The sequence below is a fragment of the Solanum verrucosum genome, unplaced genomic scaffold (assembly GCF_900185275.1).
Source record: "Solanum verrucosum unplaced genomic scaffold, falcon-dt-bn FXZP01000183.1, whole genome shotgun sequence".
NCBI lineage: Eukaryota > Viridiplantae > Streptophyta > Magnoliopsida > Solanales > Solanaceae > Solanum > Solanum verrucosum.
In genome coordinates, this window is record NW_026020430.1 from 5,247,078 (window position 1) to 5,269,898 (window position 22,821).

The 22,821-nt window shown below is 34.7% G+C and overlaps 1 protein-coding gene across 3 annotated transcripts; it reads right to left on the reverse strand.

The window, feature by feature from the left end:
• Positions 1–1,730: 1,730 nt before the first annotated feature.
• On the reverse strand, positions 1,731–19,582 carry LOC125807300 (myosin-9-like). 3 transcript variants are annotated; one of them, XM_049486991.1, is made up of 29 exons: positions 19,480–19,582; positions 18,068–18,196; positions 17,305–17,448; positions 17,034–17,179; positions 16,793–16,949; positions 15,898–15,956; positions 15,626–15,785; positions 15,379–15,528; positions 15,165–15,301; positions 14,934–15,080; positions 14,747–14,848; positions 14,613–14,670; positions 14,428–14,529; positions 13,268–13,305; positions 13,058–13,184; positions 12,771–12,953; positions 11,988–12,119; positions 11,802–11,911; positions 11,613–11,673; positions 10,746–10,923; positions 8,729–8,934; positions 8,527–8,646; positions 7,060–7,158; positions 6,615–6,836; positions 6,306–6,445; positions 3,168–3,421; positions 2,731–2,907; positions 2,145–2,248; positions 1,731–1,947 (listed from the first exon to the last, which is right to left on the reverse strand). In XM_049486991.1, the coding sequence occupies exons 1-27, from the start codon at positions 19,480–19,482 to the stop codon at positions 2,855–2,857; spliced, it is 3,417 nt and encodes a 1,138-aa protein (XP_049342948.1). In that variant the 5' UTR covers positions 19,483–19,582; the 3' UTR covers positions 1,731–1,947; positions 2,145–2,248; positions 2,731–2,854. The 3 variants fall into 3 exon arrangements, with proteins under 3 accessions (XP_049342948.1, XP_049342947.1, XP_049342949.1); XM_049486990.1 differs by lacking the exon at positions 19,480–19,582 and having other exon boundaries at positions 18,068–18,202; XM_049486992.1 differs by lacking the exons at positions 1,731–1,947; positions 2,145–2,248; positions 2,731–2,907; positions 3,168–3,421; positions 19,480–19,582 and adding an exon at positions 4,910–5,604 and having other exon boundaries at positions 18,068–18,202.
• Positions 19,583–22,821: the final 3,239 nt, after the last annotated feature.

Here is a 22,821-nt window from a genome sequence, read left to right on the forward strand (position 1 = left end):
TGTTTTTGTATATGTATTGAAAAATCCAATAAATGTATAAGAAATACGATTTGGTCCAATGGCAGAAAAGGAACCTTTTAACCTTTGTTTCCCTCTTGGTCATAGGTGGGAAACCACAAACTTCAAATCATGGATCTGCCTAGGGGTTGACAGCCTGTGCAAAAATAATTAAAATGTGACAAATCCTCTAAACATACGCAGAGGATTTTTATATAATTTACTTCAACGAGTTTTGTATACAGATTGATTGTTTATTGAATTTTTTATTTGATTATGCTACAAAAGTGTGCTCAAAACCATTGTAAAAAATTACTGTAGCAAAATTGTGCTTAGAGTATTCTCTCTCAAGTCTACAAGCATTCCAAGGTTGGCATATGTTTATTGGCACATCTGGACTCTGGTCTCTCCCCAGTTTGCAATTTATCAGCAACAATCCTGAAAAAGAATTTGATGCGTAAACAAGGATTTCTTTTGAATCAAATAAAAAACTTTCAATCACAGTGATGGACAGTCAAACAACACCGTATCTACATAACCAACATAGATTACTGAAACAGAAGGGCCACGAGATTATGCTGTTTTGAAGTGTGCACTCATATGAATTAAGATCAAGGTGAAGAGAGATATTTCAGGATGTATACTATTTCCTAGAAGAAGATTGTCGTTATATTGATGCAAATTGGGCAAAGATTGCCTTCAGGATGTTAATCTGTCACTAGCATGTTGCTTACCGCCCACCTGCGTGAAAGATACTCTTCTAGTAGGGAAAGGGAGGAAAAAAATGCAACATAAAGGAGCTGAATATGCAAGTTTATGTATGAAGATAAAAAGAGTTTATCAGAGAAGATAATGCTATTGTAGTAAATGATTGCAGGGAACGATGTATTAGTTAGTTCATAATGTAGTTAAAGAACAAATAATCTACAAGTGCAAGAGACAATTTCAAATCAGCATGCAATTATGAAGCAAGAAACAAGAAAAGGAAAGAAAATAAATAAGTGAAGCTCTTACATGGTCGGATTTCAGCATGTTCAGATAGATAGAAAGTCTCTTGACATGTTGCCAGTGAGCACTGAGTAGCAGCATTGGTGAGTGTGTTTGCAGTCTCGTTTAGTATGCCTGGTCTGGATAATCTCGAAGCCTAAATCAGTCATTGAAATACATCAAAATGCATCAGGTAATTTCACATCTTATGTCCTCTTTTACATTTGTATAATTGTATTGAACAATGTTAATATGCTGCACCTAGATGCAGAATCATCACAGATTAGTCCCATAAATCATTTCTACAGATGATGTTAGCTGCTAATCGAACAGAGAATCTGGATCTTTGCCTTCAGCACGCCAGCTGAATCACCAATGATGGGAGAAAGATTAACTCCTTGAGGGGTTCCCTGATAGCTGCAGAAATTTTTTTGTTATCAAAGGGAGTTATATGCTAAATGATATAACAACCAATGTTCAAACTTAAGCAAATTTTACCTGTGTCATTCTATGGAATAGAGTAGCCAATGTGACTGCCGGTACGTTATTATTCAAAAGTACACCAGCTTCCAATGTATGTTTGAGCAGCACCAACAGAGTGGATGTATCAGCTAGCCAATAGGATATTATCATCATTTTCTAGGGGCTTTAATAACACTACATTTTACAACGGAAAGCTACCAGCTTTTATTAAATCTGATCAATTCTTCGACATACAAAATTCTAACAACTTTAATTCCTACCTCAATAGCTTGAGTCCTCTCAACTTCAAATGACCGCCACTGCATAAGGCACTTGTAGATAGTGCAAGCATGACCAGATCTGTCCTCAAAGAAGTCAAGAGCACAGTGTAATACAGTGTATGAACAAGTTCTGGTACCCCTTTTTCTCATCAAGTGATTTTTGCGGTCTTCCCTCGACCTCTTAATTAACACTTGAATTCAGTGATGTGCTATGTTGATCCTATTATAAATCCCAGTTCTTAGTTAACTGATAGAACAAGTAAGCAAAATACTCGAACGACTATGTAATCTACAAGCCTTTGAATTACTATGTTACCGTTTTGGCTTCAGACCTCTTACAATATGACATAATGGGTAAGAGTAAGCAAAGATAAAGATTCTAAAGTCAAATATGAGGAAGATTTTGCCCAGGATTACCTGAATAATTGATCTGGAGCATCCAAACAGCATGTATTGCTCTGAGCCATTGACAGTGCCTGCTGTTTCTTTTCCGAATCTAGGTTGGTCAGCTTTTCACCAACCTATTGGAAAAGGTTAAATAATTTTTTCATAACTAAATCCAGAAATTTCAACTATTCCAAGATGTCCATTTTGTAGTTCAAGGATATAAATAATAAACATAATTTTGGTGCATTGACAATTTTCATTGTGAGTTACCAAACTAATGGTTCAAACATATTAAAGAAGAAAATGAGACTTGTTTCGGGTAAGAACACATTGTGATAACAAATCTATGGATCAACATTTTATTTCCCTACTTGATCCTGGCAGCACCATTTGTTGGAGCCATACAACGAAAGGGTATTTTAGAGTTCTGCATGCAAAAGGAGTGGTTCTAACTCATAGAGAGCAGCAGGCTTGCAAAACAGTTCTTGCAAGTCTACATTAAATCGACCATTTTACTTAAATTACCCACTTAATCGCACATAAATTCAGAACATAAGAGAGTAGTTCATGGAGAAACTACAATACCAGAATAACTTTTGTTTGAGAGAAACTGTACCTGATCATGCTGCTGTACAAAGGTAGTTGTTTAGATCTGGTTGAGATGACTGCTAAAAGCCAAATAGGCTAACCATCTAAGGCTGGCATGTATAGAGATATACCACATTGAAGAACACTTTCCATCAGAAGAAGTCATCAAATATCCCGTCCCGGTCATTTTCCCAGTTTCCAGAACCTGCACAATGCAACCAACCAAAAGGAAGGAAGGATATATAGTACAGTTTTCTGAAGCAGGTTCAGTTTAAGAAAAAACAAAGAGAAAATGAAGCATGTAGCTACAACTAAGCTATCAATATCTATGGATAAAAGGGAGACTTCTACTAAATGGAGAACAAGTGCACATTCCCCTACTCTTTTTTTTTTATCTCAGTAAATGTTGCCATACTTAAGAACTAGTAAAATTGCTCAAGCTACCCTAAGGGACACTATACTGACCTGAGATATCAGCTGCTGCCAGATCCTGAACTATAAGCTGAAAAGCATGAGAATCTGGAGAAGAAAATTGGGTTGGAGTTGAACCAGGAGCTGGAAATGTAAAGTCAGAGTTGGTACACGTAGCATCAGCTGAAGCAGATGTAGCATCATCAGGATAACCTCTAGAAATGAGTCCCGAAGCTGAACTCTGGCCGGAAGAAGGATGTAATATCATTTTCAGCTCTGAGAATTGGTCTGATATACTGTAAATCATCCTGAGGCACACTAGATCATATCTAGTATTAGTCATATGACACGAGATTCTAATGTTAAAAAGGAAACTATAAGATGCAACTCCAACTTATAGTAAAAATATTAGAGAAGTCTTCAAGGTGTTGACAGTTTAATGATGACCCTACTTATCATTACTTATCCTTAGTCCCGTTTGTCTACTACGCTTGTTTTCATTCGAGTCTCTTTTCCAGATGCATCCTAAAAAGTCGCTAATTAAAAGATCTAGGTGATTATATCCCATTACACCAAAGACTCAAGATTGCTTTCCTCGGTAAAAGAAACATGCTCACAAGGTTTCCAAAGTAATTCAACAAAAAGCAGGAACAGGATATCACTCAACAAAAATGGAACTTCATAAGAAAAGGAGCTAATAGATATCAAGCTGTCTTAAGTATTTTATTTAGAGCTTAGAAAGGAAAAATCTTTCCCAAGATAAACAGTTCTGCTTTCTTTCCTCAGTAGGAGGGACTATGCTGCCTTTATGATATTACCAACCATACAAAAACACAACATATATAAAAGTAAAAAATAGAAGAACACAAAACAAGGAAATTTTAATATGCCATGGATATTGTTATATGTTGCTACTCCATTCTGGTCTGAGCCAAGACTTGAAGAGAATCTTCCTCTTTATTACTAAGAAGAAAGTAGATAAAAGTGAGAGGGAAACAAAGAGATCTTTTTTTGTTGTCTTATACTGGGAGGATGCAAGAGGACAGAAAAGACCAGCTTGAAGCTGTCAATGATTTGAGGCAATCTTATCCATTAAATTCTAAGACAGAGATCAATTATATCAAAGGTAATTCTGAAATGAAATTCCATGGATGCCTTTGCACCAATGAAAAGCTTGAAAGCTTCATATAACTCAGCAACTAAAAAGAACATCAACATTATGGAATGCATGTAGGACTCCAGATTCAGTTTTACCATAAAGAACCAGCACACATCTGTCTTAGTAAGATTGCTGCCAATAACAATCTTCAAAATTATATGTTGCCAACAACCAACTTATGGATCCCCGACTACAGTAGGATCTAACATCTTCAGAGTTACATGATTAACGCAAAACTACTGAAGATGAAAACTTTTGTTTCAATTCTTGAAGCAAGATGCAGCACATAACTTCTCAAGGGGTCACCAGTCATATTCTGCTCTTGCTAAAGAATGTTTAGATTTGGAGTTCTGGTGGAATCAAATGCATTAGTGATACGATGATAACATCCAATGATCCAAACTTTCAGTGAAAACAAAAGGGACAATACGAAGGAGACCCCCAAAATAAATATAGAAGGTTATAGAGGATTCACAGCACTTCATTTAATAAAAAAGACAGAAAAGAAATATGCATTTATAGCAAGATATGAGACCACTAGTCGAAAATCTATGCGGCAAGAAGAAGATAAAAGATAAAATCTATTCGAAAATTTCCAGAGACCTACCGGGAGAACTTGACAAATTCTAGAAACTTCCCCGACATAATTGCCAATGTACCCTTAGATAACCCCAGCCCAATCTTGAAAAACAGGAAGTTGATCATGTTTAAATTATCATTTCCACCAAGTAGTCCACAATGATTCGACCAGTTCTATATGACCAATTCAGTTTGTTTAAAGAAGATAATTGTCCAGGCTGAGTGGTTCAGTAATTCTTTTTTCTTTCTTTTTGTTTGATGAATCAAATAAATCATTTCATTAATAAGCACCAAGGTGATGCCGAAGTTACAACAATTTCGAAGGTGTTTGAAAAATCCATTCCATTGTCTATACATAATGGAATGCTTTCTTTACACCGACAGTAGAGATACAATAAACTCTTGATCATCCATGTGATTTTCAACTCCTCCAAGCATCCCTTTTTCCATTCTCTTCATATTTACCAAAAGATGTATAGGTTGCTAACCTCCATATTTTCCTCCCGTCTCTCCCCACTTTTATCCTCCAAGATGCTAGTTTCTGCATTAGTTCTAGGGAGTACCCAAGAGATATTGGACAAAGAATACACCTTACTCCAAGGTTCTGTTGCATAGTTGGAGTGAAGGAGCAAATGATTGGTGCTTCTCAATTCTTCTTGCACATACAACACTGGTTATAATGATGCATCCCCTCTTCCTCAGGTTATGCGCCGTGAGTATAGCATCCCAAGCAGCACTCCTTGTAAAAGATATCTAGAAAATATGATATTAAGACTAGTTTGTTTATGCTATCTTATATGTGTATATTATAAGCCAATATAAAGATATGCCAATTATTTGTCTTGGCTGAGCATTTTGCCATGATGAGCAGTTCCAAAGCAAACGAAGTTAAGCAATCTGAAGTTACTGAACTGCTTACAGAAATCTATCAATGATTGAATTCAAATAGTATCATGTCATTTAGAATCAAAATCAAATATTGAACACAAATAGCATCATGTCTTTAGAATCTTCCTGAAGGACACATATCACATTGCTTCAGAGGGACACTAACTTAAGGACCCTTTCAGGGACATTTTGAGCAATTTACCTATTAATCACATGACAAAATTCATATGAGGTTTGTACATTAAAAGCAGAAGATGATGTTAGAATTAGGTAAAAGAGTCCTGATTAGTTTCTGCAGTTAATTTCTGAAATCTAACCCCCTCACATGAAATGGTTAGAAAGAACAGCTGGTAATTTCACACAGAAATATAGCTCTCAAGTTTGTATTCAGTTTTAAATGGTTCAGAAAGAACGAGAAAAAAGATATATCCCCCCCACCCCCCAAAAAATAGTATATTTTTGAGAGCATTTTCACAGTTGATAAGTTTATCGCTCAGAAGTTGGTGATTTATATTGTTACAAGATGAAAGGACTAAATCTGGTACCAATTATTCGAGTAAAGGTACCTGTTAACTGAATCCTGAAGTTGTTGAACTTTTCTTTCAGTTTCTTCCAACTTCCGGCACTTCTCTTTACTTGATTCTTGAACTTCAGCACATTTCCTCTCAGAATCATCAGCACGTTGCTTTTCTTTTTGATATAACACCTATCAATAGGTATAAGCATGAGAACATCAACATTCAACCATATGTAACTGGAAAAAGATGAATGCTTTCACCTATTTTTCTCTATCTTCTCTACTCATTTTAGGGTTAGGGCAAGGGAATGTGAAGCTGAAAAGTTGTGGGGATCACTCTTCAGCTGACAGTTCATACCTTTAAAGTTTTCAACTCTGCAGTTAAAGATTCAATGATTTCTTCATCCTCGACAAGAATTGGTTTCTTATCAACAATCAAAGAGTCTTCTTCAACTGCTTTTGGAGCAGCCTCATATTCCCTGATGGGCAGTGTATCTGTTTCACTCAGTTTGCTTTGCATGTCTCGCATTGAATTATGCAATTTTGCTATTTCCTGATCCTTTGCCTCTTCCAAGTCCATCTGCAAGGTATTTTCCTATTTGTGAGTTGCCGAATGCTTCAAATAGTTCAGCTTTCTCAAAATGAAAACTCGTAGTAACCCACAATCCTAAGATTGGCAAGACTGTTTAACTTTAAGGTAATATCTTATTTTATCAATGCTATCCAATTAAAATTCTCAAATGTATTATAAATATAGTGTAAGGAAAAAGAAAGATTTTATCTGCTTAGCACAAGTATATCACCCTTAGACGTTTCTCCAACTGCAACTGCAATCTAAGTTCTTCCACCTGTTTTTCAAGCTTATCCTTTGCCTCTATAAGTGCACCTGTTTCTTTTGAAGCCTGAAGTATTTGAAATGTATATTAGCAAAATCCATAGAATTTAAGGAATATATTTGTAACATTCAACAGATAAGCCTATCAAATTGCAAGCAACAGTTTTGATGCACTCTACTGTATTTCACGTGGAAAAAGCCAATCCCGATCCCACAGCAGGAAATTTAGGGGAATCATGTCACCAAAAATAAAACTAGAAAAGAATTGAGAGACTGCACTAGCTAAGACCAATAACTTACACCTGGTTCTTTTTCAAAATCATGTTTTACAACGTGCATAGCTGTGTTAACCCGATGTGACCACTTACACTAATAACTACTAGCACTTAAATATCTAACTATTAGCTTGTGACTTATACATCCAAAGTAAGTGACACATACATATGTTCTTCCAATTTGTACAGTTCCTATATTAAAAAGATATCAGTACTTCTGATCTGTATTTAGAATTCTAACCACTTGTCTACAAGGTTTAATAACAAGAATCTTTATAGATACTTCTTACTTCCACTGAAAGCTTCAGAGAAGTAATTAAACAATCCCTTCATCTACTCTTGTTATGTAAATAATAGTAACAAACAAGTGAACCATATACCATTTCAGTAAGGGAAAATTACGCGGTTAAGCAAATTTATACTACTTAATTACTCATCATAGCTATAATTTGCTATAATTACCACTCGCGATTAACATTATACATTAATTACGTGGGCTGACTTCGAGTTTGTATAATTAGTCACGTTGTATATGTATAATTCGCCAGAATATACAAATACATATGTATAATATACAATTATATAACTGATATACATATACAATTCACCTCTCTCCCACTCTCTGCCCTCTCTCACTCGCCTCTCTCCTCCCTCTCCCAATCTCGCTTGCCATATATACAAATACATATGTATAATATACAATTATCTAACCGATATACATATACAATTCACCTCTCTGCCCTCTCTCTCCTTCCTCTCCCAATCTCGCTCGCCTCTCTCCTCCCTCTCCCAATCTCGCTTACCACATATACAAATACATATGTATAATATACAATTATCTAACCGATATATATATACAATTCACCTCTCTCCCACTCTTTGCCCTCTCTCGCTTGCCTCTCTCCTCTCTCTCCCAGTCTCGCTCGCCTCTCTCCTCCCTATGATATGTAGCTACGAATTGTAATTATCAAACTATAGCTATAGAGAGTAATTAGGCTATTTTTGAGTGGCTATATGTGAAAGTTCCTCTTTCAGTAATCAAGCTCTGTCTAACAAATAGATCATTCAGGCCATTCATATCATCACCCCATTGCTATGCTAAGGAAATCGGAAACATATGTCACACAGGTTATAGAAGAGTATAGTAATCCAGAACTTACCATCTTTAGTTTGCGAAGCTCTCTCCTTGCAACAATTCCCCTCCATCTGCATTGTGTAAAAATTGATGCCCATATGAGTTTCCTATAGTATGAAAGGACTTTGTGACGGCGCTCATAGGCCTGCAAAAAATTTATCTTGTCAACACTTGAGAACAAACTTTGTAAGACCTCTGAATCTATACATAATACCCAATAAACTAACCTGTATAATCAGAGCTCCCTTGGTTCGCTTTTCATATCTGAACTTAGTTCGTGCAGCTGCCACTCGAATTCCAGTCTGAAGAGCAATGACTGCTAATTTAAGTTTCGTGTAGGATTTTCTGGCTAAGTGTCCACGCAACTTTGTCTGGATTTTGAGAGAAGCAGCCTCTCTTTTCAAGGTAACATATGATTTGAAAGCAAACCTTGCTGAAGAATATGACAGAGTGAGCACATAAATTTATTAAAGGCAGAAAAATTGAGCAGCCTATTGGAATGGTAGGCTGTTTATTTCCAAATGTCCTTTCAGTTCTAAGAGGGCAAGAAAATACAGCTGTTATTTCCATGGTGCTCATTTTTACAACAACAAAACATGCATAAGTGATCTAAGTTTAAGCACCTAATGAGGAGGATGTCTGAGTGATGGTATTACTTTACTATCATATAGTTCAGACAATATACACAGATTAACTGATTAAGCAATTGTGTTACATGCTAAGCTGCCAAATTACGTTTGAAAGAGCCCTTAGACCATGGTGATGGAAGGAGATTATGGAAATCGAATCAATGGTTAGAAACTCTGTGAAAGGCAAAAACAATAAATATTCTGAGAACAAGAAGTATCTATCCAGAAAAGAAATTCCAATTAATAATTTTATTAGGCTCGTCTAAAGAAGAATTTGATGATAGTACAGATATGAAAGCAAAGTTGATTTGTTTCGTGGTCTTTTACTATCTGTAATGAGACAATCAAACATACATCAATATACACAATGGTATATTGATAATCCCCTCCGCTTCCCACATTTAAAAAAAAAAGAAGAGATGGTTACTTTTTCTTGGATGTAAATCTCTACAAAATATGACTCCCGTTATTTTTTTTGAAGTTTTAATTTCCACTTTCCCCAAACTTTTGCCCCATTATTTTGAAAATAAAACAAAAATTGCTGCTACATCTCTATGGGAGACAATTCCAGCATGTATTTGGAGGGTGGTGTGAAAAGAAAGGAACCAAAGATACTTTGAAGGAAAAAAAGATAATATAAAGCGTGAGAGAAAGGAGTCAAAGATAGTTTGAAGGAAAAATAGGGAGTATACAAAACTACCTCAACACTAAGCTAGACCTAGTTAAGGTCAGCTATACGAATCCTCATTATCCATTTCCTCTATTTAAATTCAACGTATTCCAGCATTCAATGAATTAGCTTCTCTAACTGTAGAAGTATTCAATATTTTCTGCTGATATAAAAATCACCCGACAAGATGATTAAGAAAACACCTAGCGGATATTGGACTTGACTCATAACTTTGATGCTCTCCTGTCTTATCAAAGTACCGGAATCAAGAAACTCTTGCTCACTCATTTGGCATCCTTCCGGTCCTTAGTATATAGCATGAGGTAGCTTGGTAAGCCATACACCTCTGATCTTTCCAAGGAACTTTCAAACCATTATAGGGATATCATCTGGACCACTGGCTTTTTCCAATCCCCGAGGATTTTCGTGGCATGCTTCACTTTTGTAGGCCTAATTCAACTAGGTATAGCTAAAGTCTATCATGTACAGATAGATATATGGAGATCTTTAAAGCTATCCTACTGATTCAAGTTGAACAATCAATAAAAATAGCATCTCCATCTCTCTTTGATCTAATTATCTCCTGTAAAACTTTAATACACTTGAGCTGGTTTATCTTTACCCATCTTCTCCCAAATGCAAAAAATAGAGAATATACTTGGACTAAAATAAAAAATGCTACTTAGACTAAAATAAAAAAAGGATTCTCTTTTTAGCTTTACGTTGCAACCTGATCAGTATACAAGAGGAAGATTCTCTCCTGGAATTCCTTTTATTTAACTGGATAGTAAAGAAATTGAGGGAGGAACAGATTACATGATTAAGCTACCAAAATGCCCCAGCAAGTAGAAAAAATGAAACTTAGTACATGAGTAAAACATCTAACTTTCAAAACAAAGTCCACAATGTGCGATAGAAAAGGCAAAGAGATAATGATAGACAAACCTCGACACAAGGATTGTAAGCAGATTGCCACCTTCTGCAAAGAAACATAATCTCTCCTAGAAATATGACATCTAGTTTCCTTTTGTATTGTCTTAACTGCAGCAGATAGCTTTAGTGCTCTGTGTGCATCTAGCTCCGCCATCTGCCCTGATCTCAAAAAAATCTTTGTTTGTCCAATCTGCAAAACAATTGTAGCAACCCTAACTGAAGTATAACTTGACTCGTAAATTTGGGAAGTTATTTTGAATGAAAGAAAAGAATATCAGCAGTGCCTAGTAATGGGAGAAAATAATTTCAATGGGTACACAATATTGTGGAGAAATTTTCAAACATCAACTTCAACTACAGATATCAACAGCGCCTAGTAACGGGAGAAAAGCTCTCAGTGTCTCAGATTAGGAAATTTCACCAGTAATGCTCAACTATATGCAACCATCTAGCAGCAAAAATAATATACAATGCAAGTAAAAGACAAAATATCAGTAGTCTTGAAATTGAGAGCAATTTAACACGTGCTCGAAGTCCAAGAGAATGATTTCCTTTTTTGCATCCCCCCACCCCACCCCACTCACACAAACAAACAAACAAAAATAACTTTATTAAAATATCTGAACTTGCTGCTTGATAGATGCGATTTGTTAACTGAGGCAGGCCTTGCAAGGTAGGTAAAATTTTGATATAAGCTTTAAGGATTGGCTTACATTCATCAAGATGATGGTGAAGGAAATATAAATTTCCCCCTACTGGATGAAATGGGGCGCACACACATAAATGTGTACCCACAAGAGTGAATGATTTGATACTACTGATCTCGACATTCAAGAAATAAAATAGATTTCCAAAATAGCAAGAGAAACATCAAATAACCTGATAACCAGCAAGCCCTATCTTTTCTAATAACTTTTTGCACGCAACTTTTTCATCATCCCTGCCCACAAACAAGTTAAAGAAAGATAACAATATCAACTTCTAATAATCAAAGAAATTGAGGAAACCACAAGATCCTTTTCTTTTTCTTGGGGGGGGAAGGGGATCAAGAACAAGACCAGTACTTACTGCTCTTGGAAGACCTCTGGAGCAAGAACACCAAATCGATTCATAAACTCAGAGAATGTCTTATGCGTGGGATAGCCAGCACAACTAATTCTGATTGCCTCTAGAACACCCTTCAAACAACAAAATATAAGCACATAATTCAAGACTTAAAAAGATTCTACATAAGAAACTGTGAAATTTACTCACACCACAACGTAGCTGCTGCATAATGTTAACGTTCTCAAATATTGCCGGTTTCAGAAGACTGTTAGGCTTCACACATCTAATGTAATGAGGTTCTGTAGAATTCAGAGTTTCCATCAATGATTGGAGTTGTAACTGCAACAGTGAAATTGGAACATTAGAATCTTTCACATACTTAAAGTAAAGACTTGGAACTAGGCTGTTAGTTCTTTGGTGAAAAATACTCTTAGATCACAAAAATCTAAGAGGGCATAATGGATAAAGTAATATATAGAATTAAACTTGTGGTTGAAATGGAGAATGATATGAAACTGATGATACCTACCAAATATAAGGCAAGTTTTATATTATGGTTATTGATTAGCAGTGTTAATGAGAGTGGGAGTTGGACCTCTAAAGTGTAACATATCCACGGGATGAGTGTCAAAAGTCGCAGAATTAAGATGGTTTTGCAATGATACAATAATAGACAAGATTAGAACGATCATATCCCTGCACTTTGACATCTGATGTAGACATATCTCTACATGATGTACAAATCTCTAAACATACAATCTAGTCATGATTGTAAAAAAAGGAACTGAAATAACGAGATGAGTGTCAAAAGTCTTTTTAGTACAAAAACTCTGATTTGGATAAAACTACAAATTATTAAGCATTGGGATGAAATAAAATGGAACTGAAAGGATATTGGTGGACTCATTTGGGTAATCAAACTCATTTTCTATAGATGCTTAGTTGATTGATAGATCACCAAAATTCATAAGTATATAAGTTCGTAACTACCTTGAAACGAGAACCAATGGATGAGAACTTGGAAGATTTGGATGAAGATTTAGTTGACTCCTCAGCAACAGGAGGAAAAAGGCCCACTACAAATGGGCATTTAGAAGCACTTAACAAATCCTGATGCTCAGGAACGACATAGTCTTTGTTCTTATCTAAAAACTGATCAGACTGGTATTGAACCTGGTGGGGAAAAAAAAGGAAACATTTAAAACTAGTAATAATGCTCCATATCCACCGTAGAAGCAATTGACTAGAGTTCTAGGGAAATACACATATCATATTACCTCTCCAGCATAATGAGCAATGGTAAAATCAGTGCGGGACAATTTTGGTTTGACAAAGCGTTTGTTGGTCTTGAATATCTGATAAAGCTTCTGTGAGAATGTTTCATGAGTTGACTTGGGGAACATACTGGAAATTCCATTTCAAAGAAAACATAAATTAGAACATTCGTCTCTATCACAGAAGCTCAGATGAATTGTTACATATCTTACCAGGCTTCATCAAGAAGAGCAATGATGCCTCCAGGTTTCTGTAAACACAATACAAATCAACTCATCATATGCCACTTCACATGATACAGTGATTTGAAAAAAGTGTTACGATTTTAAAGCAGTGTTGGTAAGGGATGAACCCAAGGTAATCAATTCTTGCTAACAAATGCATGGTGCTTTTAATGAATATGAGCTCACTTTAAACATCAGAGATGCTCCTAAGAATGTAAGCTCACTTAGATGTTCTAGTTTCAGTTTCTTAATTGCCTATCCTAAAGGATATGATAAAGATGCTCTGTTCTAAATTCCGGGTGAGTTCCTAAACAATATTAAGAAAGAATAAAGCAGAGATAAATGCATGTACATTTTATCTGGGAGATGCTAAATGGCCATGGACATGAATTCAGATAAAGAAATGTCAACTAGAGGGATCTTAGACTGTATTAATAATAAAAGCATGCATAAGGTCCTTGGGTCTAAGTGGAATATGCCAGAATACGCAGCAGATCTTCAATTGGTAGAACTTTTAAGATCTCTATAATTAGTTTTTGGGTTCACAATTAGTGTTGATAACTTTTTGGAGGTGTCCTGCATAGAGGAATACAAATTACCAGTTTTCGAAAAAAATGTGAAACCCAAAAAAGTAGCATACTCACAATAGTTAAATGATACTTAAAAGTTCTACATGTAACTTAACTTAAACTATAAAACAAATAATCAACTATAAGTATAGATGTTACTTTGATTTATATTTACAATTAATTCAACAATCATTTAACTGGAAATCTTTCCATTTAACTTGCTGCATGAATATTATATGCATAACACAAATTTTATTCTCACATTAACCAACTACTTGGAGTTCTACATATAATAGGATTATAATGAAATATTATCATATTCAACTTCTAACATTTAAACACAAGAAACTTATTCTCAAGGCTATGACTTATGAGTTGGTACCCAGGCGTGTACAATAGTATTCAGAAGCTAGAATCCAAAAAGAATCTGACCAAACAAGTATCCATGGCAACTATTAGTACTAGCATTAGTTGCACAAGTTTCGCTGCTCAATGCAGCAATGGAATAATATACAGATGACAACTACAATACGCAACATGATATATTTGTATATATGGGGAGAAAAGGATTCACTGTACCTTTTCAATAAGATCTAAAACATCCTGGTTGTCCACGAATTCTATATAGCTCCAGTCTATCTCTTCCTTAGTGTATTCCTCCTGCTCCATCTTGAACATGTGCTGGAAAGAGATGATTTCACAATAGCTGAGTTGTGCTTAGCAAAATGGACAGAACTGCTTCTATAAAATTTCAACTAGCATACCTGGTTAAAATGTTGCTGCAGCTTCTCATTAGTATAATTAATGCAGAATTGTTCAAAACTGGAAATAGAAGTTAGAAGAGTCAAATGCAAGACACCGAGTTAACTAGTTGTTTTGTTTGTCCACCAGTGCCTACCTATTACTTTTGAAACTTTCAAAACCATAAATGTCAAGAACACCAATTAGAGATTTTGAGTGAGGATCTTGTCCAATCGAGTTATTTATTTTGTCCACCAACCTGTGAACAGTAGAAAGGATGTGTTTTTAGTGTCAATGTAAGCGATCAGAACCACAGTAATCTGGCTGTGACGGTCGAAGCATACCAGTCGAATAAGCGAGAATATAGTGTTTTAGCTAATCCATCTCTGCTTACTGCTGCAGCTTCAGGATCAAGACTTCTCTTTATAACTTCTTCAGGAGTGACCATTACACGTCTTAGTAGGGCATCCTCCAGTGAAGTAACATCACACCTGATAGAAGAACCAAATCAAATAAAAAAATTCATGCAAGAAAGAGCAAAGGAAGAATAGTGGGATATGGACGGCAGAACATACATCAGAAGCTCTGCAGTAGTTTGAAGATGAAACCTAGATTTGTCATCTTTCACAACTGATGAATCAACTTCATTGCCCTTTTCGAATTCTATATTACCAAGATGAAGAACAGAAGCCACAACACTAAAAATTGCTTCCTGAAGAAGAAACAGCATAGCTTATTCGAATCAGAAAGGGTAATTTGCAGGAGAGACAAAAGCAATTAGAGCATTACCTGCTCTTTCTCGCTAATTCCAACAATATCCATTGCCCTCCTTATCTCAAGATAGTCATGGGCATCATTAACACCTACTAGTTCATAGCAATTTGATTGGTTGAGATAGCGAAATGATTTGGGATCCCCCAACTTGTACCTTTTGATCTCCTGTTAAGATTGGGAAAATCTCAAAAGGATATGGTGAAAATCAAATTAACTCGGGCCGATGAAAGATGTAAAAAGGAATAGCACTGATGCAAATTACCTCCTGTGGTGCTGCACATAGAAGGTAGAAACAGTGATAGTTCCGTTCAGGGTCTGAAACTTGGCAAACTCGAGATCTTTCAAGAAGATACGTTCTAATAGCTGCTCCAGATATTCTTCCATTCTTATCAAACTGAATCTCCACAAATTTACCGAAACGGCTGTAAACAACAGATTCTAAGTAGCTTTAGGAAGGAAAAAATTTCAACTGAGTGCTGAAGCAATTATGAGTCTATTTTCTTATTGAAGCATGCGTAGAGTAGTTTATCTTACCTTGAATTGTTATTTCTAACTGTTTTGGCATTGCCAAATGCTTCAAGTACTGGATTTGACTGGAGATATAACAATCATGAGTTAAAAGAATAATATAGCCAATAGAGAAGACTTTAAAAGAATAATATAGGCTATAGCCAATAGAGAAGACTTTAAAAGAATAACATAGGCTATAGCCAATAGAGAAGGCTCTAAGAGAAATAGACAGAGAAACTATCAGTTTGAAGCCCTGTCCACTTGATTTAGTCTGTTTAGACATGAAACATAGCCTCTAGGAAATTATTTGATTCAAACGGATGTGAAAGCCTTCCAAATACTATGAAATTTTCACATACACATTGACCCCTCTACAAACTTTCAATTAAGGAAACTACAATCAAATTCATCAAAACCAAATTTACATTTATTGACGAATGTCATTTCAAAAATTTCACTATATGTATTATAAATTATTTAGTTCAGAAGTTACATCAACACTGCAGATTCTTTTTTATACTTTATAATCTTTTTATAAGTATACTATATCACTTTTCATTAAAGAAATATAATCATTAAATTTACTTTGAAAAATTACTGTACCAATTTTTGAACCACATCCTTTTCTTAAATTTAATACTACATTAAACTCCACTTTTTATGTGAATATGATACTTCATTTCTTTTCCACGCATTCACATCTCCAACAACAATCAATCAACCCTAACTAGTAAGTGTTAGTCAAATGAATCATTTGTATCTATTCCATTCTATTTGGGTTCCATCACTGACATTCACATTACTAAGTCTGTATAGCTGAAATTGTGCAGAATTTAAGCATACAAGTTCCTAAGTACCTGTCCATGTAATTTAAGGAAGTACAAGAATTTAATGCCAGTAATCCAAGCATTTAGCTTACCTCCAGCACTTGTTGTTCCACAGTCCGTTTTTGAGTGCCCTTATGGCCGCCCAAATAGGCAAGATATTGCATAAGCATTTTAGTAGTTTCAGTCTTACCAGCACCACTTTCACCACTAACCAGTATAGAATTGCTTTTACCCTCGTTGATCATCGCCCTGATTCATTTTCAAGATTTTGGTAACAAAGCATTATTTATCATGAGAAAAATAATGTGGAGTAGAAATGGTATACAGGAGTACCTGTAAGCAGTGTCAGCTATAGCAAAGACATGAGGACTTAGTTTACCGAGTTGTACTCCTTTGTATTTTGCCATCATGCGGCCATCATATAAATCAGGCAGTTTTTGGAACGGATTAATGGCTATAAGAATACTTCCAGTATAAGTCTGGCAAGATGTCAGAGTATGATTAATATTATGACAAAGCGATCTGTAGCTGCAATTTCAGTCCTTTCATTCACCAAATTGAACATAAATTAAATAAAGTTTTGAGCATTGGACTATAAGCTTACATAGATTTCGTTGAGTTGATATCTTGTTGCCAAATTATGTAAGACTCCAGGTTCATGCAAATATGAAAGTTCAGTCATGTCATCCACTCCTCCATCAGGAGCATCTTCATCCTTGGGGTGAGTTTTTGATAAAGTTGCTACAACCTAGACGAAATGAAAGAAAAATATGCAATAGTAAAAAGCCAGGACATTGCCAGTTTGAAGATGTGTATTCTCAATTGGGGATCGCATCAATGTGGCTTAGCATAAAACTAGAGTTAGATAGCAGTAAATTAGAACAAATGCAGTGAATCTTTCTTTTACCACTAGAATATGATAAGTATAGTTACAATAACGTGCCAAGATTTGTGGAAAGAAGGTTAAATGAAAATACAGTTAAAAAGCAGAAGGAAGATAATGGATACATATGGGTATGGAAGCCACAAAAACCATACAGTTGCAAACTACATAACGTGCATCAAAAAAAGACTAGGTGAGTCGTATATAGATATAAAACTAATAACTCAAATGAGACTAGAAATTAGATCCATTATATTCTTAGTAGTTGAAAGACATTGTGAATTTCCATCATCAGAATATTGTATTTCAAATCATTTTAGAATCTAATCAATTAGGCTATAGGAAAACCAGCTTTTAAGTTAAGTTAGACCTTGATCACACAATTGAGTCCAGCGTAACTACTAAAATGCTATTATGGGAAAATAAATAAAGCAATAGTAATTTCATGAATGAATACTGTTCAATGTAAAAGAGTTAGTCGTACCGTCCTCCCATCAGATGTCTGAACCTGAACTTCCTGTCCATTAACCTCTGATACTTGTGCATCAATCCAAGCAACTGATGGATCCTCAATCCACACTTGAGAACCTACAGTAATATTTATTGGAATGCCCTGCATAGATGATTAAGATTCTTTTTAACTGTAGGAAAAGAATATAATTCGCATTGTTATAAGAAAAGAATATAATTTGCACGATCTAAGGATATACAAAGATGACACATCTAAACTGACATGCAGACATAAAATCAATAAGCATCGTAAAAAGCTAAATGTTAAGGGTTCAATAACTACTTTGTAGCCCCAAAATGTTTCAATTTATGCTCCTAAGTATAAAGTAACATGATAGCGAACTTTACAATAGTATTTGTAAACGTTAACTTGCATTCCATTCACACAAAAAGTCTAAAAACAGAACAAGAACATAAGATATGTAGTACATCACTAGATGTCCTGCTTTAACTTCTTTACATCCAACTTAGAAAAGCCTGAGCACCTTCTCACCCCTTGCTCAACATAGCCTCCGCTCCCCACCCAACAGAACTTCACTGGTTAAGAATTCTCCATCAACTTTTCAGGGTTCACATTTTCTGACATCAAACAAGTTAATATTACTCTTTCTGTAGTATAATTGTTCTGTTGATCAATCTCCACGGCGATGCTACAGCAGCATTCTAACATAATGTAACATGCCTTTATTAGTTTCCTAGACAAACATAAATTAGTCTCCTGCAGAGGGGAGAGGGATGTGAGCAACCACATGATATTCGCTGATTTTTGGTTCTATCTCTCTCTTGCGCACACATACAGACACACGCCTTTCGTTGCAGTTGTGACTTTCGACCCATGAAAATGGAAGTACAATTCAAGAACTATAAGACTTCAAACTACTTCAAATAATTGGTTTAAGTTAGTGTCCACATACATAATCACTATAACCTGTGTCAACAAACAACTACTGTCCGTCAATCCAAAAGTAGCTGGGATTCACTATTTATACAATCCAACAAATTATCCACTTAATGTAAACTCATACAGAAAAGATTACATTCTCAGATGCTGAATTCAAATGAATATACAATTACTACATCTTAATCCGGGGCGGAGCTAGAACCTAACTAGCTTTGGCTCAAGCCCTTTATTTTTTTTTTTCAACAACGCAGTAATAAGCTGTGTTTTCTAGATTCCAGAACCCATAAATGAGCTCAGGCATCTGATCACTGGATCCTACAATCCTCTTACAAAGCAGAAAGTCCTTTATGTCACTTATTTTCAATCGATTGTAAAATTGATTAATCATTTTCTCTCCATATTCTCTAATCTATGAATATTTTATCCAATAATGATGACAAACAAAATAGCAGCAAAATGAAACGGAAAATAAAGTTAAGACTCACCATTTTTATCGGAGAAAGAGCTAATCAATTTTGCATTTCCATTGAGAAGAAAAAAAAAATGAAGAATGTGGTCGCATAAATTGTGAAAATTCCAGAAATCGAAAATCGCCGGTATCGGAAGGGAGATTTGTGTAATAATAAAGTGATGGGCGTCGACAGAGAAGGTGATTACTTAATTGATCGGCGTAAGAGAGATTGATTTTGATCTCATGGAATGATCGATGAATGGATGCGACAATCATTGTGACGAGAAACTGTACGCTGAGAAATAGGAATTTTCGAAATCTTCGCCTATTTTCGAGTGCTTTTTGTGGCTCTCTTCGCTTTCCTTCTCCGTGTGCGTGCATGGGGTGGGTTTGCACTAATACGATTGTTTTGCACATTTTATCCCTATTTTTAACCTTTTTTTGCAAACGTAGCCTTAATTAAGTATATATTTTTGTCATATTTACTAGTAATTCTTTTTTATAATTTAAATTAATTCTATATTGTCTAATCAGTGGCAGATCCAGAATTTCCACTTACGGGCTTCGAAAAAAAGAGAGTAGTGCCTAAGATTTGATCTTGGAACAGTTTTGAACCCCTCAACCATTAAATCAACCTCTAATCTTACATTCACAAAGTTCAAAATCAATATATAGACATGAAAATTCTTAAAAATACCTTAAATAGACAGCGTAATTCTTTGTTGAGGGGTTTGGTGAACCCCCTCAACAACCTCTAGGTCCGCACATGTGAATAACTAATTAATAATTTCGACATAAATTTTCAAATCAAATACACCTAGATATATGTATTTTTTGGTACTAGATACAGTGGAATAGAGAGAGCCAAGCAAGAGAAGGAGAGACACGAGTGAGATAGTGTATGTATCTCAAATACCTACGAATCACACTCGATACATATATATGAGATACTAGATACATTTTAAAAGAGAGGTATATAGGGAGAGAGGCAAGCGAGAGAGTCAAATACATGTGAAACTACTTAAGTACTGTGTATCTAAAATAAATTACACATAATTCTCACTCATATATCTGAGATATATGTACAAGGACATGTCAGATACATGTATCAAATTTCAAATTCTGATAAAGATTCATATTTCATAATATTGAAAACTCACCTGAAGAAAAGCAATTTGCTTGCTTAAACTAATGAAATTTGTATTAACTTTTTCCCTTTCGCTTAAAAATGTTTTATTTGAGAAGAAACCTTAACAACCAAAACAAACACAAATACTACATGTTGTGTTTGGCATGGAAAGATTTCGATTTTAAAAAAAATAAAAATCAATTGATTGGTTAAAATATTTTATAAAAATAAATTCTTTGAGATTAGAAAAATGATTTCCATGGTGAATGAGGAAAAATAATAATTTAATTTTATTAGTTGTGCACGTAGAAGATAATTTAGGTTAATCCTTTTAAATTTTATGTTAAATTTTTTTACTAAAATTGCAACAGTTAACAGACATGAACTCATAACATTAAAACTATGGTGAATACAATCATAATGAAGAACCTTAAAAGTTGAAAATATTGAACATATAGAACTAAAATTCTAAATCCACCTAGCTCAACGCTTCACTGACCCCTACCTCTACCCCCACCATCTGCACGTCTACCTTAGTGTTTGCGTAGGTCTTATATACACTTGCCTCTTGAGTTTAAAATTTTTCTTTACTTAATTATATAAACACTAAAAAATTAAGTAAAAAATCTTTTTTTAATTATATTAGTAAGTATGAAACACACCTTTTTTGAAAAATAAAATTCCTTGTCATATACTAATGGTCGTGGATATTGAATTTCTGAAATATTTTTCTCCGTTATAAACGGGTCATGACCCGTTCAATTCTAAAACTCTCAACAGTCAAACTTCCTTTCCATGACTCAAAAAGTATGCACAGCCCGTCAAAATAGAAACACAGTGTCCCTATCATCTTACGTACCAATTTCATGCATATAAATATACCCCTTCTTTTTTTGCAAATATATTCATTCATTCCATCATAAATTCTTATAACTCTATCTTTTCTGGTGCAGTTTCTTTTTTCGTTCATACGGGAATAATTTTGTCCACTTAATTATATATCATCGATCAACATGAAACCCCAAATTTGTGCGATTTTTTTCTTAATAATTACCATGATCATTTTTGTGCCACATGTAGAAGGCACTAGGATTCTTTTAGAAAAAAGAGGTCCCAACAAATATATTTGGTTATCGTCTTTGTATAATCCTGTTCCTACTCCGACACCCAACCCCGGTACCGGAAGTAGCGGCACCGCCAGTAAAACGATGGTCATGGAGAAGAATTTTGTTGGTCGGAGTAGGGTTAATAAGGTTCATTCTCCTCCCACTCAGACATCACCAAATACTCGTCCTACTACAGACGAGTATTATTCACAAACAGTATAAGTTGATAAATGGAGAGACATAAATATTCAAATAGTCGATCTCAACTTACTTGAATTATAGATTGAGACGTAATTTATAAGTAGATGTTGTCGATAATACAAGATCATTCATTCTTTTCTTTTCTTTTTCCCATTGTTTTTATTGTTTTACATGTAATTCCTGATCATGCTTCACAATAGAAGCAAAGTCAAATAATTAATTAGAAGTTACCAAATTGTTTTAATTTATAGATTTTATTGTTATAGTATAAACTGTTACTCCAAATCTCCAATATTGTCCCAGTTTTAATGTATGTTCAGTTTTTGCATTGGTTATATATGTATGGTTATTGCCTTTAATAATTTCGTTATTAAAATAATTGCTATTATCACTTCTATACTGTAAAAAACTCTGATTTTATATATGCATGAAAAGATAAACTTTGAATAACGATGAAGCTATTTTAAAAAAAAAATAATGAGATGATTACGAAAAAAGGAATTTTTTCCTCCATCGAATATATTCCTTCTCTTTGACATTTGGCTACATGCATGGAGCAGGTAATTATTTTCGTTCCCTCAATAAATGCTACTATATATATTTTACCAATTTAATATACCTTAAATCAACTACTTCTCTTACTTGTTGCGTTGGCTGTTATATGAGGTCAAAAAAGGAGGTTATGGAATATACATTTGAAATAATCATTTATTAAATCCTTGTGTATGTAATTGATTATAATTATAATTAGGACTGGAGGAATTAAGCCGTTTAATTAATGGCGCTTTTTCGACATTTGCATGCAAACTCAATGGGAACAGGTGTTTTAATTTACTAGACAATCTACGAAATTTTTTATTTTTACCAACGAAAAAGGTTGAGTATATACAACTCTTTTCAGACTTTATTTATAAGATTACACTGAATATATGTTCTTGGT

What these genes read in the sequence shown, in the direction of transcription:
- LOC125807300 (XM_049486990.1), bottom strand. Translation starts at nt 18,202, where the DNA reads ATGCAGGGCATTCCAATAAATATTACTGTAGGTTCTCAAGTGTGGATT. An exon ending in GTTAGAAATAACAATTCAAG is followed by an intron (nt 15,786 to 15,897) that starts GTAAGATAAACT and finishes TGTTGTTTACAG; the next exon opens with CCGTTTCGGTAAATTTGTGG. An exon ending in AGGGAGCTCTGATTATACAG is followed by an intron (nt 8,647 to 8,728) that starts GTTAGTTTATTG and finishes AATTTTTTGCAG; the next exon opens with GCCTATGAGCGCCGTCACAA.